This window comes from Condylura cristata, unplaced genomic scaffold, assembly GCF_000260355.1.
Source record: "Condylura cristata isolate star-nosed mole 26May11 unplaced genomic scaffold, ConCri1.0 scaffold00010, whole genome shotgun sequence".
In the NCBI taxonomy this organism is placed as follows: Eukaryota; Metazoa; Chordata; class Mammalia; order Eulipotyphla; family Talpidae; genus Condylura; species Condylura cristata.
Window position 1 is genome coordinate 18,220,433 of NW_004567111.1, and position 15,580 is coordinate 18,236,012.

Sequence of the window (15,580 nt, forward strand, 5' to 3'; positions counted from 1 at the left end):
ACCGTGAGTAGAACACTGTAGTTCACCTGCTAAGGACACACTGCTACTGACTCTTCATTGAATACCTACAGTGAGTGAATCCCTGCAACAGATGTGCTACTTTTCTTTACTCCTTCTAGCAACCCAGAAGTAGGCAGTTTTCCATTTTACAGAGAAGTATGAGAATGCACAGATCCCACACGAGTGAGAGGTAGAAGGAGGAATCGGTGTAAGCTGCCAGGTTCCACTTATAAGCTGCCATCCGTACATTACGCTGGGAGAGCAACAAGAGCAACCAGCTTAGTCTGCCACAGTGGCAGAAGCTAGCGTTAGTGTGTGGTTCACACCAGCCTCAGCAGAAACAGACATGGAAAGCTAGGGAAGGACATAAACCCCAGACGATTTGACTCAAGGTCTCTCTGGGTACATCCCAGTATCTCTGGGCCTGTTTCCTTAACTCTATAGTGAATGTATTAATTCCTCCCCACTGAGGTTTTGTGATGCCAAAAAACAAATGCCTTAAGTGGAAAATTTTGAAGGACTATGCAAATATGTAAAACTGCTTCCCCATTAAGACCAGCAGTAAAGTATAGCCCATGAAAACCCTACCAAAAGGTAGGAAAAGGACTGGAAATAAATGTGCTCTGGAGGTTTGCCTAAAGCTCAGTACAGAGAGGTGAGGGGTGTAGGATTGAGAAAGTATTGTATGGGATGCTTTGTACTTTGTGACCAGAGAAGACACCCCAGGATAGGCTTTTAAGTTATCCTTCATGAGTTCCTGGAAATCCTAATCCAAATAGTCATATATTCAGGGAATTCTAAAGATTTCTGAGGCTTTTAGATAGATTTGGGATAAGGATGCGGGCCCTTAAGAAACACTCCCAGAAATGAGGAGTAAATGTGAGAAGTCTTAAACTCCTGCTTGGGAACCTGTGCTTAGGAACTCTGAGGGCTTCCAGAGAGAAGCACAGACTGAAATGGGTCCTTTAAGTGCAGTCACAGCCGCAGTAGGGCCAGAAGTGACCCAGTTACCACTTGGGTCCCAAAGATCAACTCTTGACCACTCCTACTTAACAAATTTCAACTCATCAAAAAGCACCTAAGAAACTAATCTGAAAAAAAGTAACCAAAAGAAGAACTTTTTTGCTGGACTTGCAGCACAGAACGTGGTCAAAAGTCTGTTTTGGGAGATCCCAGGAAATTCTACATGGCCCAGTTAGAAACCTGTAAGTTTAAAATCAATGAGGCAATCTGGGTGTTTGCCCACGAAAGCCTGTCTGACCACTAAGTGTTGTGGACCTAAAGTCAAAGCCATATAAGAAGCAAAAAAAAAAAAAAAAAACTGTGTACTTTCGCTGGAGTTGGTGGCTTGCTTAGTTAATTTGGCTCAGTTTGATTTAGAAGTAATACTGAGCAAGCCCCTGTTGAATGTTGGGAGATTTTTGAGCAAATAAGTTTTTGAATAATTCCTGGACTTTTAACAGTCCTACTGTCTTTGTGCCAGATGTACATGGATAAGTGACTTAATATCTAATATAGATTCCTTTATGTGGAAGCAAATTGCATTTGGAACAAATTACCTGTAAGTTGGTAAGACAGATACCAACAAGGGCATTATTTTGATAAATATCTAAGTGTAATCAGATGTCCCATGAGGATGGAGTGATTTTTAAAGATTAAACTGGTGACCTGTGGGAGTACCTGTAGATGGTTTTGCTATTAAGACTTGGTGGCAAAAGGCTAGAGGCAAAAAGGCTGTCTGTATAGCCATGAGAGGTGAACTGCTGACCCGTGACCTTTCGTGGCTAAGGTGGATACATCTGACATTAAAATGCTGCATGCCAAAGTGGGAACTGCTTCACTGCACCTAAAACACATTTTGAATGAAGTGACCTTGTCAGATATTCAGATATTTTTGCTTGTGATACAATCAAATTGTCTTTCTGAACAAGATCACCCTTCTCTCAGTCGGGTCTTAGATAACGTGCGAGGCCACTCTTGTTAAACTAAGGGTGTATATAATTAACTAGTTTCAAGTGGGGAAGGAGAAAAGGAGTGGGAAATTCAGGGGAAAAGGAAATGTGGTATGGTCAAGGACAGGTTTGGAGTTTTAGGGATGAACTGTCTATCTGCCTATCTATATAAAAGAATGAATCAAAATCATGAAACCTAAATTTTATGTTATAAAGCAATATTGATTCGACTAAAACTATTTAGCTTTTGAAGTTACGATTTTCTGTTCAGTAAATGGACGTTGATGTGTATATACATGCAAGAAGTAAAGCATGTATAATTAGCTTTAAATGATCTCAAATCCATTAACAAAAGTAACATCTCTCAACACCTCTTACAATATGATTACCAGACAAATGCTTCTTGACAAAGATGTTCTCCAGAAGACAGAGGGGCAGTGGGCTTTTTCTCCTCATATTTTTATAACCATCCAATTGAGGAAGGAGAAAGCGTGCCCTTTTCTGTTTGAGGATAGTGGTGATTATTAACAGGACAAAAGCATAATTCAAATGACCCAGAACCTCGGGACTCCTTCCCAATTTACTGCTTCACACGTGGGGTCCAGGGTTCTTATGACAAAACTGTGGGGGAAAGCTTGCCGTGGGCAACGAGAGGCTGTCCAGGTTAGCTCTGTGGTACTCCCATACTTGCCTGTCATTGCCATGGTCACTCCCATGCTGCTTACAGTGTCCAGGCAATGCTCCTTTCAATGTAGCAAGACTTACCTATCCAAAACTTTACATTTTTTCCTGTGTTCACTTTAAATGAGTTGTTCACAATAAAAGAGATTTCCATAGCTACAGAAGAGAATGACCTAGCCAAGACCCTGTTGTTTCAAAGCCAGGGAGCCATGTTCTTCATTTTACAAAGAAGAAAACCATATAAGGTTATCTCTGTGTGGCTAATATGCTATAGTTGATTATTTTTAGAGAAACATGCCAAATGCTAATAAATGATTAAGTGCTTTAAAGGGTGTTGACAGAAAAATCCTGAGCTGAAAGAAGATTCAAGAGGTAATTGATGATATGAAACATTCTCTCTCAGAACTTAGCAAAGTTAAGAAGATGTTGGTTATGCTTGGGAGATAAGTAAATGTGGTTGATGCGTGTAGCTTAGCCAACAACTTCCGTGATTTTACTAACCCTCCAATGATTTTATTTTAGAGATATGTTATTTATTTTTCCCTATAGATTATTTGGTAAAAAATGTAAAGAAATAAGAAAGTGTGGTGTAGTGGTCTGGGGAGGGGTAAGAAGTTGAAGAGGGGAGGGGGATAATTTTCAAGTTAGTAATGTATTTGCAATGTTTCTGAAGCATTTCCCAAGTGATTCCCTGTCCCTGAGAATTACAGCTGCACTCACACCCCCTGAGTTGTGTTCACTCACTATTTCTCTCTTTTGCTCCATCAGAGTTTCCAGAGGAGAACAACTGTTCTCTCTATCTTTATATTGCTTGCCGCCTCTTCCACCTCACTTGTATTTGCTATATTTCAAAGGGACTTTGGATCCCACCGTAGTCAAACCTTTTCTGTTAGTCACTTACCAGTGCCCTATAAGAAAGCCTAGAGATAGAATTAGATTTTAGAGGGACATTAAGTTACTTGTTAAGATTTGTTGGATTCATTAAGCTTCATCAGGTCACCAGTTTATAATTCTTCACTTTTTTCAGGGGTCAAGGTAATCCAGTTCAGATGAGAAAAATCTAATAAATCGGCTAGGTTTCTAAACATTTTTTTCTTAATTCTAGTTGTATCTCTTCAGAATACAAAACATGTAAACAAAAGATTTTAAGCACAAACTGGATATATTTCTAAGTTCAGACAACTGGAGAGTAGAAATCCATTTCTCATTGGCCTGTTAGAAATAAAGTTCATTGTAAAACTGGTGGGGACATATATTTGCTGTGAGATTATATTTTTCCTAAGAAATATTTACTTTTTAATCTTTATTATCTCTTTGCTTTTCTTAAAGCCTTTATTTCATAAATCTTAATTCATCTTCATGGAGTTATCATTCTACCTCAGCAAGTCATAGAAATCTTTCCAGAGTAGTGAGATCCTCTTTATTTTATGGATGCACACTCAATAGCTCCCTAAGGATAGAGCCCCCAGAACCCCAGGGGTAGTATCCATACTGCAGTATTAAATAGTACACCTGAAGAATAACCTGACATTAATACTCACCCACATATTTTGGACCCACTTGACCTAATCTTTAAGTGCCTTTTAATGGATGCACAGTGGAACTTGTAACCAACATATGTCGCCAAGGACATTTATACAATATATCAGGAAAGTATTTTCTAAGCACTTGACCAGCAACTTACTTACAATTTTCTCAAAATGTATGAGTTAAAAAAGAAGAAGAAAGAAAGGGAGTGGCTGACAAAAAACCCTTGAACAAGAGTGCTCTATCTAATTAAAACCTCAGTTCCAAACTCAGGAAAATTCTTATCTGTTACAGGAAGCCAATAGAAAAACAGAAACATACACCCTTTCCCAAGTTGGGAAACACAACCTCTCTGTTATTTCCCTAATTGACTGACAGTAAAAAGTGTTTCTATATTAGTAATTTGAAGGAAAAGGCCACCATCTATCAAAATAAACTTATTTGTCCTCATCAACATGTTGCCCAGCCACCCTCTGCAGCCACCATCTCTCTCAGCATCTATCTGGTGCTCGCTACATCCATCTCTACCCAACTGACAGCTATGCCTCCTCATACAATCCCATTAGATAGTGAGAAACAGCAGGCTCTGCTTTTTATCAGTCATATACTTGACAAGTTCCAGTCAGAGAGGGGGTGGGAGAGGAATCTTTGCTTGTCACTTATTTCTGCCTGCAGGGAAGGCAGGACTCCAGTGGATGAACAGTCAACCCTCAAGTCTCCATTCCCAAGGCCCTAAAGCAATGCCAATAAGACCTGGTTATCTAGAAGGAAAACAAGGACTAGATAATAGGGGTGGGAGGGGGGAGAGGGGCTGGGGGGAATCACAGTCATCTCAGTTCCCTAAAAACTTTGTTTCAGATGAAAGAACTGAAACACTCATGACAAGTTTTAGCACATGATTTCAGCTTTACTATCACATGTGATTTTGGCTTTCATTATCAAATTCATTTATTCATCCATTCATTCATTCATTCTTTGTTATTCAGCAAGCATTTGATGAGTAGCCAGCAAGCATTAGCTACTGTGCTACGCATTAAAGTGTAGAATATTCTGAATCAGTTATAGTTCAGTGTATACTTTTAATCAGAAACAACAAAATGGCATATAGAGTTAGTGAGGTGACTAAACATTTGTTAGTGTAAGAAGGTTAATTGGCATTTCCTGACTTTATGGGGCTTGATTGCTATGGACATTACCAGCAATACATAGTAGCAGCATTTTCTCCATTTAAATTCCCAAGTATGTATTTTTTTTTAAAGATTTATTTATTTGTGCATACAGAACTGGGGTATAGGCCAGAGACTCAGGGGTGGCAAAAGACTTCACCAGAGACAGAGCGGGGAGCAAAACAGGCAAATCGATGAAGTACACTGCTGAGGGGAGCAGCAGGCGGGTCTGGAGAGGTCTGCCACGCCATGTGGTCACCTCCAGGGCAAGCAGGGATCGAACTCATGGTTTCAGCTTCTTAGTGCAGTGCTTTAACCCGCTGCGCCACCAGGGAGGGCCCCAAGTATGTAATTTTTAATTAAAAAGAGAAATAAAATATGTAAAGATTTGTGTAGGACTCACTTAACACCCTTAAAAAAAAAGACAATTTATGTTCTGTTAGTGCTAATTACCCTTTAAGAAATTAAAAAGATAATTTTATAATTAATATAATTTTCTTGGATTCTATTCTTTCTCAAACAACTGTTCCCATAAAGTTATGTAATCATGGCCATCCTTGAGTAGAAAGCTTATAATTAGTCTAGTCACATCTACTTTTAATCTACTATTTATTTGCTGTGTTTATTTATATGAAAGAAATGTGCTAAGAAGGCAGTCTAAGCCTGGGGAGAAGTTCCATGAAAACATAGGCTATACTTTTCCAAATGAATACCACATCACTCCTAGCACCTATCATACTAACAAAATCTTCTCTTTGGATGAACCACCACGAGGCAAAAAACAGTGTCATGTTTGGGAGTATTTTCTGTAATAAATGATAAATGACAGGCAATGTATAGACAGACTTAATCTTAAACAGGACCTAAAATTTTAATTCATGTGACAAGGGCCTACAGACTATTTCAACCCAAGCATCCCTTTTGCAATCAGAGACACTGGATTACATGCCTCATTTGTTTTCAACATTCAGGCCTGTTGTCCAGCAATCTAATATCATGGGGTAAAATCCAGAGGGAGGGGTGGGGGGGGAGGAGGAAACAACTAAAAAAAGCCACTAAGGAATAGTTTTGCAAGGTTGAAAGTTAAAGATGCTGCTCTTACAATATAGTCAATCAATTTTCTCTACAGAAAACACAGGTTGAATTTCCAACATTAGGTCTTAAATGCCATTTTTTGGTCAATAAATGGTGAAATAATTACTTTCCAGGAATCATACAAACCTATCAGAATATTCTTCTACTAAATTACCTGAGAGTGATTTTGTTGTTTCAAGTCCTTGGTGTTTTCCCTACCTTGGGCTCTGTTTACCATTACACAAGAAGTCTTTGCATTTTAAATAACCTGCAGTGTTCAAAATAGCTCCCAGCACTTGATGCTCAGGACCTTCCTGCTAGAGACCAGGCTGAGCCCCGCAACCCTGGCCTTGGCTGTCCACACAGCCTCTGTCCACACAGCCTCTGTCCACACAGCCTTCTGGCGGCAGAGAGGTTGCCGCCAGCGTCACTGCTCTTTGCTCTCACTTCAAACTAACAAGAGGCGGTGGCGCCCTGCCCCCATCATCTGTGGCTGCTCTCGGCCAGTGGCCAGTGGCAGCCAGGTCTGAAGTGGAAGCCTGGAATATTGAAAACTGATGAAGGTGACAATACTCCTTATTTTCCCATCCCTTTCCTTTAGGAAGGGTAAATAAAAAAACAATTTGTAATCTCTCGGTTATGATTAGATTTCTAACTATCTCTTGTGGAACTTGAAGAGAACTGCTACAGATTCAGTTTGTGTTTCCCTGTCCACTGTGATAGTGAGGGTCAGAGGTTGGGCTGCAGGCCTCACAGTGGTATGAAAAGCAATAACCCAGTTTCTAGATGGAGCCAAAGGCAACAGTAACCTCCAAAAGGGCCTGGGTTCAGGGCAGAGCTCAGCTTCATTGGCCAGACTTCTTTCCCTTTAATGGCCTAAGACTCTCTTGATGCAGATGATGGTCATTCCTATGTGAAACTATTATTTGCAGATTTGGAAATAGTTTGAGACAACTATTTGGAAAATCCTAATATTTTGTCATTGCTTGAATAAAAAGCTAACTGATAAGAAAAAATTTTGCTCTGCCTATAAAATTAAAAATCTCTGGTTTTAAAACTACTAAGATTCAATTTAATTCTAAACATCTTTTTTTGTTAGGTCTCTTATCTTCCAAAGACTACAGACTCTAAATCACACCATTTAAGTTCAAATGTGGGTCTGTTACTTAAGTGAATGATCAAGGACATATTAGTTGATGAGTGGCAAAATTATCCCAAAAGTTAGTGGCTTGAACACTTTATTATCTGACACTATGTTCTGGGTTAGGAATTCAGAAGCTGCTTGGCAGGGTAGTTCTGTCTCAGGATCTCACTTTTTTTTTTTTTTTTAATGAAGATTTATTTATTTATGGGTGCAGGCGAGAAGTGCAAGGGAGGTGAGATGATTCACCAGAGACAGAGTGGGGAGCAGAACAGGCAGACTGATGAGGTACACTGCTGAGGGGAGCAGCAGGCGGGACAGGAGAGGTCTGCCGCGCCGTGTGGGTCACCTCCTGGGCCAGGGATTGAACACTGAAGTGGCTGCAGCTCGTTTGAAGTGCTGCTTAAACCCTTCGCCACCAGGGAGGGCCCTGTCTCGGGATCTCCTATGAGGGTGCAATCGGGATATTAGGGGTGCTGCTGCCCTCTGAAGGTTTGCCTAAGGCAGGTGGATCCTCTCACTCCTAACAAACTGCGCTGATGTTTTCCTGGTGGCCCGAATTCCCCACCAGCGGGCCTCTATAAAGGTCCTAGCAGGTGTCCTCCAGACTTTTTCCACTGCCCTCCCTCGGGGTGAGGGCTCCTTGCCAGCACAGAGGAAGCCAAGATGCCTTTTGTGAACTAGCTTCAGGGGTCACACATCACTCTCACCATATTCTGCCCCTTCAAAGCAAGTTGTTAAGTCCAGTTCACATGCAAGGGGAAGGAAATGAACTTCATGGTTGGAAGGGAGGAGTATCAAAGAACTTGAGGATATATTTGAAATCAGCATAGCAAATTAGTAAACTTCCAAGGTGTTCAGGTCTCGTATCGATAAAATGGGACACGGACAGTGCTGCCTCGTGGCACTGCTTTGGGATTTCAGTGCTGTCTCAGGCATGAAGTGCTTGCAAAATTGCCGTTTGAGCTGCAGGGGTGCTTTCTTTTGCCCCTAACACATCTATGGACAATTAGAATCTTCTGACTGGAATATTCTGACTAGGAGATTGCCTGGATAATTTACACCGAGCTGAGTCTGACATCGTCCTTGTAACTGACTATAACTTTCTTGTTTCCAAATGTAACTGGCAGTTCTTTTAAGTCAACTTAAGGGCACAGTCAGTTCAGAACTGTGGTACCCTGAACCTTCCCGATTCAGAAAATGACTTCACCGTCCACATAATTAACCTGTTGGAGCTCCAAATTTGCCTTCAAAATCTACAGTCACTAACCCATTCTCCACAGCTCTGGGGCACTGCGGGTTCCAGCACACCATAAACTCTAAGAGAAGCTGCTGTTTGCTCTTCCTCCATATTCTGTTCTCATTAAAAAAGGCTGCCAGAGTTGTTTTAGATGATTTTTTAAAATATTTATTTATTCATACAGAACTGGGGTACAAGCCAGAGGTGCTGGAGCAGTAAGAGGCTTCACTAGAGACAGAATGGGGAGCAGAACAGGCAGATCAATGAAGTACACTGGTGAGGGGAGCAGCGGGCAGGTCAGGTGAGGTCTGCCGTGCCATGTGGGTCACCTCCAGGGCCGGGGGATCAAATTCGCACTGAAGCGCTGAGGCCAGCTTACAGTGCTGCATCCTAACCTGCCTAGAGTTGCCTTTTTTAAATCGAAATAAGTTTGTGCTATCCCTAAATTCCTCAAAAACTCATTCCAACTCCTTCTACAGCATCATATCCTAGACACTTGCTCAGGACCATGTGTTCCAACTTTGTTAGCACTCTGGTTGCTCTTTGAGCATGCCAGACTTCTTTTGACCTCAGGATATCTGTATTTGCTCTTTTCTCTGCCTAGAATATTCTTTTCATGGTTTACTTTTAGTCAGGGTCTCACACAAATGGTGCCTCCTCAGAATCATTCCTGAGATGCCAATCAATAAAGCCCCCCAAATATCTTCATAGTTTCTTAATATGAGAATATAATGTTATCTGACACTGTTTTATGTTTTAGGTGAATTAGGTGACAACTTTTATAAGTTGTGCCTTTCATCTAAAAGTCAGCACTTTTGGCAAAAGTCATGTCATTCAGGTCATGTTTATTAGCAGCCATCTCTTAGACACTCCTTTTAGACCCCAGGCACCACCACTGTCACTGACTTTCTTACACTTGCCTACCTCTGTTCCACCTTGTTAGTGGCTTGACCCAGCAGGCATTCAGGACTGTAGATGAAACATAATCATGGTGAATTCACCAACATGTGTCCTAAAGCCAGTGCAATTTTTTGAGTTGAACTTAGAAACTAAATTGCTCCAATGTGAGACCTCCAAGCACATCCTTGCTCAGATACACTTTTCAGTCTGGTACTGTTCTAGTTTAGAACAATAGCCCAGCTTATTAATACGCTCATCATGGAAAGGCAGACAGGCTCAATTGTGTCTCAAAATAGTTTTCCCTTTTGGGTTTTTTTTTTTAAATTTTTAAAAAAGATAGGTTTGAAATACTTCTCTTTATTTTCTAAACCTCATGAACATTCGATCCAGATGCTAAATTAAAGTGATTCATTTACCCACATGGGGCACACTCAACTGTCCTAAGAAAGAAAATAGCTGAGTTTAACAAAAAATGGATAGTTGCATAGTCTGAAGTCAAATAAAGAGAAATACATGTATAATAGCAAGCGCTAGATCTTTGTCCCCTTGGCGTAACTAGTTCCTAATTAGTCTAGGGGCTTAAATATTTAGTAAGCATTGCTACTGTCAGTATTACACAGTGGCTGAGCAGGACAGACAGTAAAACTAGACAGTAAAACTAAACAAACTAGTGTTATAATATATGCAACAGGAGTTGATAAGTACTGTAAATAAAAAGGAAGGTGGAGTCAGGTAGGAGATTGGAGGGCTGGCCAGGTTCCATGCTCACTATAAGATCAGGGCAGGTCTTGTTAAAAGGCTAAGATTTGAGCATGATCTCAGGGATATAAGGCAAAGTGTACTTATGGGGAGACCCCTTTGCAGAATGAGGAAGGTCAAGAGCCAAGCCTCGGGAGAAGTATGCCTGGTACGGTAAGGAGGTACCCGACAGCCCAGTCAGTCCAGTACAGTGAAGAACAAGGAGGTGGAGCACACACTCTGTTCTCCATAGCAGTCTAGTCTCCCAAGCTGAGGCACCTAGTTTATCATCTATTTTTAATTAACCTATGTTTTGACTGGCTGTGACCCGAGCATTTGGGACTCATGACAATATGAGGGATTTTTAGCTTGGCGTTCGAATTTGTAAGGGGAATTACCGACTGGCCCTGTTTAGCACTGCTGTGGAGATGCAGACCCCAGGCTATTGCATATGCATGACACATTCTCATGAGCTGGCTGCACTGTCATTATTCCTAATACATGCTTCTACTCCATACTGAACACCAGTGCTCATAGTCTAGGAGGGAAAGACTAGGAAGTGTGTGCTAATTACTTTCCCTGAAGTAATGCAGCTTAGAGGCACCTAAGTAAAATCTCCCTGACAGAGATTCTCATCTCCTCTATGCAGCTGCTTGCAGTGGACTGGCCCTTTGGAGCTGAGATGTGTAAGCTCGTGCCTTTCATACAGAAGGCCTCCGTGGGAATCACCGTGCTGAGTTTATGTGCTCTAAGTATTGACAGGTAAGAGCTTATATTTAAGCCAGGCATATCCTGCCCTCCAGACTACTAATTGCCATGTAACCGAGAAAATAGAGTGTGTAATTCAATAAAACCAGGTTCCGCCAGCTTGACAAATAGCTCTATTTTGCTCTTCAGGTATCGAGCTGTTGCTTCTTGGAGTCGAATTAAAGGAATCAGGGTTCCCAAATGGACAGCAGTAGAAATTGTTTTAATTTGGGTGGTCTCAGTGGTTCTGGCTGTACCTGAAGCCATGGGTTTCGATCTGATTACCATTGACTACAAGGGAACTTATCTGCGGATCTGCTTGCTTCATCCCACTCAGAAAACAGCCTTCATGCAGGTAAATTTTACTTGATTTTTCTTTGTCTGCTCTTACCTTATAAATACTTAGCTAATGTCCCATATTCACTCTATCTTGGGAAAGTACTGATTGATGAGGGTCGTTGGCATAAATTGAGTGTCCTCTCTGCAATGTGGGGTTAATGGTGACTAATTACCCAAGCTGCAGAAGCTGGGTTACTACTTTTCTAAGAATCCTCCTGCTCTCAGGGATACATTCAAACCAGGTTCACAGCAACAGAACTGAACTGATGTTATTTTATAGCTTTTCCACTCAGTCCCCATAAGGACTGGGAACTACTACATATTCTGCATAAGATATTACTCATTAGAGGGATTGAATGGGAATGATCAGGTAGAGCTCACACTGGTATGGATGGCTTCTGAAGAGCAAGGCTGCCTTCAATCTAAAGGGAATGCTGCCATAGCAAAGAACCTTGCTTCTTGGCCTTTTTTCTTTAAAGATTTACTTAGTTATGCAAACAGAACTGGATACAGGCCAGAGGTGTGGAGGCAGTGAGAGGATTCACCAGACCCAGAGTGTGGAGCAGAAGAGGCAGATTGACAAAGCACACTACTGAGGGGAACAGCGGGCAGGACAGGAGAGGTCTGCTGCACCATGTGCGTCACCTCTGGGGCTGGGATCAAACTCACACTGAAGCATCTGTGGCTAGTTTGCAGTGCTGTGCTTTAACCCACTGCGCCACCAAGGAGGGCCACCTCTTGGCCTTTTATTAAGGAATCTTTAGGACCCTCCCTGGTGACGCTGTGAGTTAAAACACAGCGCTAAGAAGCTAAAGCCACTTCAGCATGAGTTCGATCCCCGCCCTGGTGACGCTGTGAGTTAAAACACAGCGCTAAGAAGCTAAAGCCACTTCAGCATGAGTTCGATCCCCGCCCTGGAGGTGACCCACATGGCATGGCAGACCTCTCCTGACCCACCCACTGCTCCCCTCAGCAGTGTACTTTGACAATCTGCCTGTTCTGCTCCCCACTCTGTCTCTGGTGAATCCTCTCACCACCCCTGCACCTCTAGCCTGTACCCCAGTTCTGTATGCATAAATAAATAAATCTTTTAAAAAAATGGAATGTTTAATCAGGAAATAGGAAAAGAATGGTGATGTTGGTCTTTAGAAGAGATCTTCAGTATGAAAAGCTCTTACCAATATAATGAGTTTTCTATTTCATATATAAGAAACCTGTAAAAAAAATCATTAGTTGTATGTACACTGTCATCAAAAGTATAAAAAGGAACATTCATGTGAAATTAAGAGTGAGACTGTCCCTTATTAGTTAAAAGGGGCCAAAGTATACTATATAGGTTACACAATTCATTTCTGACATATCTGGATCAAAAAAGTTCTATAAAGAAGAAAGCAGAAAAAGAGTAAGAGAAAAGGTATAAGCCATAAACACCTTTGATTTTTTAAATTGGTAGCGATTTATACATTAGTGAGCTGAATGTTAACACGGAGCTTTTTTTTTTTGTAATTTATATTTATTTATTACATCATTCTTTATTTTGTGCATTTTTTTCATCTGGGTTGTAATCCCTGTGGACTTCCCACCACCAATTCACCCATGCACCATCACCATAATCCTGTACACTCTTCCCACCTGTTTTGACCCAATTCCTTTCTCCACCCTGGTAAAATATAGTTGTTCGTTGTTTTCTGTTTTTACTTTATTATAATTGCTTTTTTCCCTTAGCCCTTATGAGTGAAACCTCTGATATTTTTCTTTTTCTGTCTGGCTTATTTCACTAAGCATGATCTCTTCCAGCTCCATCCATGTTGCTGTAAAAGGCATGAGTTTTTTTTTGATCCAGTTATCTATTTTTGGGCATTTGGGTTGATTATGTGTCTTCCTTATTGTAAATAGAGCAGCAATAAATATGGGGGGTGCAGGTGTCCTTTTGAATCAATGTTTTTATGTCCTTTGGGCTGATACCTAGGAGTGGGATTGCTGGATCGTATGGAAGCTCCATTTTTAGCAGTTTGAAAAACCTCCAAACAGCTTTCCACAGTGGTTATAAACAGTTTGCAGATGTTTTTACATCTGTTTGCCCCATGAAATAAACTTTAGTTAAACACTAGGATATCGTCACATATGTAAAGGTGGAATTTCATACAAAGACTACATTAACTTGTTTAACCTTGAAGATAAAGCACTGAACTACTAAATATTTTGATAGAATGCTTAAATTTTATGCATAATAATACAGCCTCCCAAGAATTAAAATGCATTTTAAGAAAATTTTGTTCCATTTCCTGAATCTTATTTGTTCAGTAGATAAGACCTGAAAATTCTGTATTTTTCAAGTGGCTATAATTTAACAGATCATTTACTCTGGTGCATTTTTTATTTTAATATTTGGTATGGAATATTTTCTTTCAGAGGAGAATTAACCACAAAATTTTCTCTTCCCCAAAGTTTTACAAGACAGCTAAAGACTGGTGGCTGTTTAGTTTCTATTTCTGCTTGCCATTGGCTATCACTGCATTTTTTTATACCCTGATGACGTGTGAAATGTTGAGAAAGAAAAGTGGCATGCAGATTGCCTTAAATGATCACTTAAAGCAGGTAAGAAAATGGAAATATTTGTTGCTTCATACTATGAATATGAAAATTATAATAAACAAATTATTATATACCAGAGTATACTTCCTTTTTCTTGCTTCTGATGATTCTAAACAAAGAGTATTTTTAATATTATTTATCGAGAGAGAGAGATTATCTCGATCTAATCTTTAAGGGCCGAGAAGGAGAACTCAAGTTATTGAAGTTCTAATTCACATTAACTATTGAGCCTAAAGTCCTGTATCCTGAATTTTTTCAAATTTTAAGACTTTTTGTGTAAATGATACTAGGTATTTATTCTGCTTGGGAAGAGAGAATGCTCTGATGCTCACCCCATCTTTGCAGGATCTGACTGTGCTTTTATTTCAGAGACAGGAAGTGGCCAAGACAGTGTTCTGCCTAGTCCTCCTCTTTGCCTTGTGTTGGCTTCCCCTTCACCTCAGCAGGATTCTGAAGCTCACTCTGTATGATCAGAATGACCCCAATAGATGTGAACTCTTGAGGTAAGAAAGGAAAGAGAAATATTCTGTAAATAAATGACATGCCAAAGTTGTCATCTTTGTCCCTTGCATAGGCAGAACACAGGAAATGCTACTTTCTAACCTTTAGGGAGCAATTAAGATTCCCCTTTATCTTTACTCCGACTTTGGAGGGAGAGTAAAGAGGAGTTAAGAGAACACTGGGAATGAAAAGCTAAGTTATCCAAATGATGAGTAAATGGCATGATTCAAAGTAGCAAGTTTGAGTCTCCTCTGTACATTGTACATCCTTTCTGTTGCAGCCTTTTTCAGCACTTCCCAAAGATTTAAAATAATAATAATAATATATTCATTGCCTCGTTCTTCATTTTCGTACAATAGATGGTCTCCCCATGAAATTCCTGCTACCAATGCTCAGCAAAATAAGCCAGGGTCAAAAAAAAAAAAAAAGAAAAAGAAAAATATTGAATGGTCCTCCTTATAGAAGGAATGGAGAGAAAACAAGAAAGTAATTAGGAAAAAAAGTAACTATAATAAAGTAAAAATCAAAATTATCAGACAACTCTAGATGAGAGACATTCTGTAGGGGAGGAGGAGGGAGAAGGGCCAGAACAGGGTGGGAAGAGCACAGACGGTGGTCAAAGAGATTTTATTTTAAAAGAGCATTAATGGAGCATAGGGGAGGAGGGGGGTGTGATGATAAGCAAAGAGAGACAAGCAGAGGAAGAGAGCATTATGGGCAAGCCCAGGGATGGCGGGGAAGCCATCATGGGGTGTTCATTTTCTTTACCAGAACACAAAAGATGTGCCAACGATACGTGCTCAGGGCTGCATGCTTTTCACAGACACTTTTGGATAATTTTTTTCAGCTTTCTCTTGGTCTTGGACTATATTGGCATCAACATGGCCTCCCTGAATTCCTGCATTAATCCAATAGCTCTGTATTTGGTGAGCAAAAGGTTCAAAAATTGTTTTAAGGTAAGAAGGTATTTAAAAACAAA

General features: G+C 40.5%; 1 protein-coding gene across 1 annotated transcript in view; it reads left to right on the forward strand.

Annotated features, from left to right (window-relative positions):
- EDNRB (endothelin receptor type B) overlaps positions 1 to 15,580 on the forward strand; it is a 21,849-nt gene that overhangs the window by 2,161 nt on the left and 4,108 nt on the right. Inside the window, exons 3-7 of the mRNA XM_004680085.2 lie at positions 11,069 to 11,181; positions 11,317 to 11,521; positions 13,954 to 14,103; positions 14,470 to 14,603; positions 15,449 to 15,557. Coding sequence (XP_004680142.1) covers positions 11,069 to 11,181; positions 11,317 to 11,521; positions 13,954 to 14,103; positions 14,470 to 14,603; positions 15,449 to 15,557 — 711 coding nt within the window. The remainder of the gene's footprint in view (positions 1 to 11,068; positions 11,182 to 11,316; positions 11,522 to 13,953; positions 14,104 to 14,469; positions 14,604 to 15,448; positions 15,558 to 15,580) is intronic.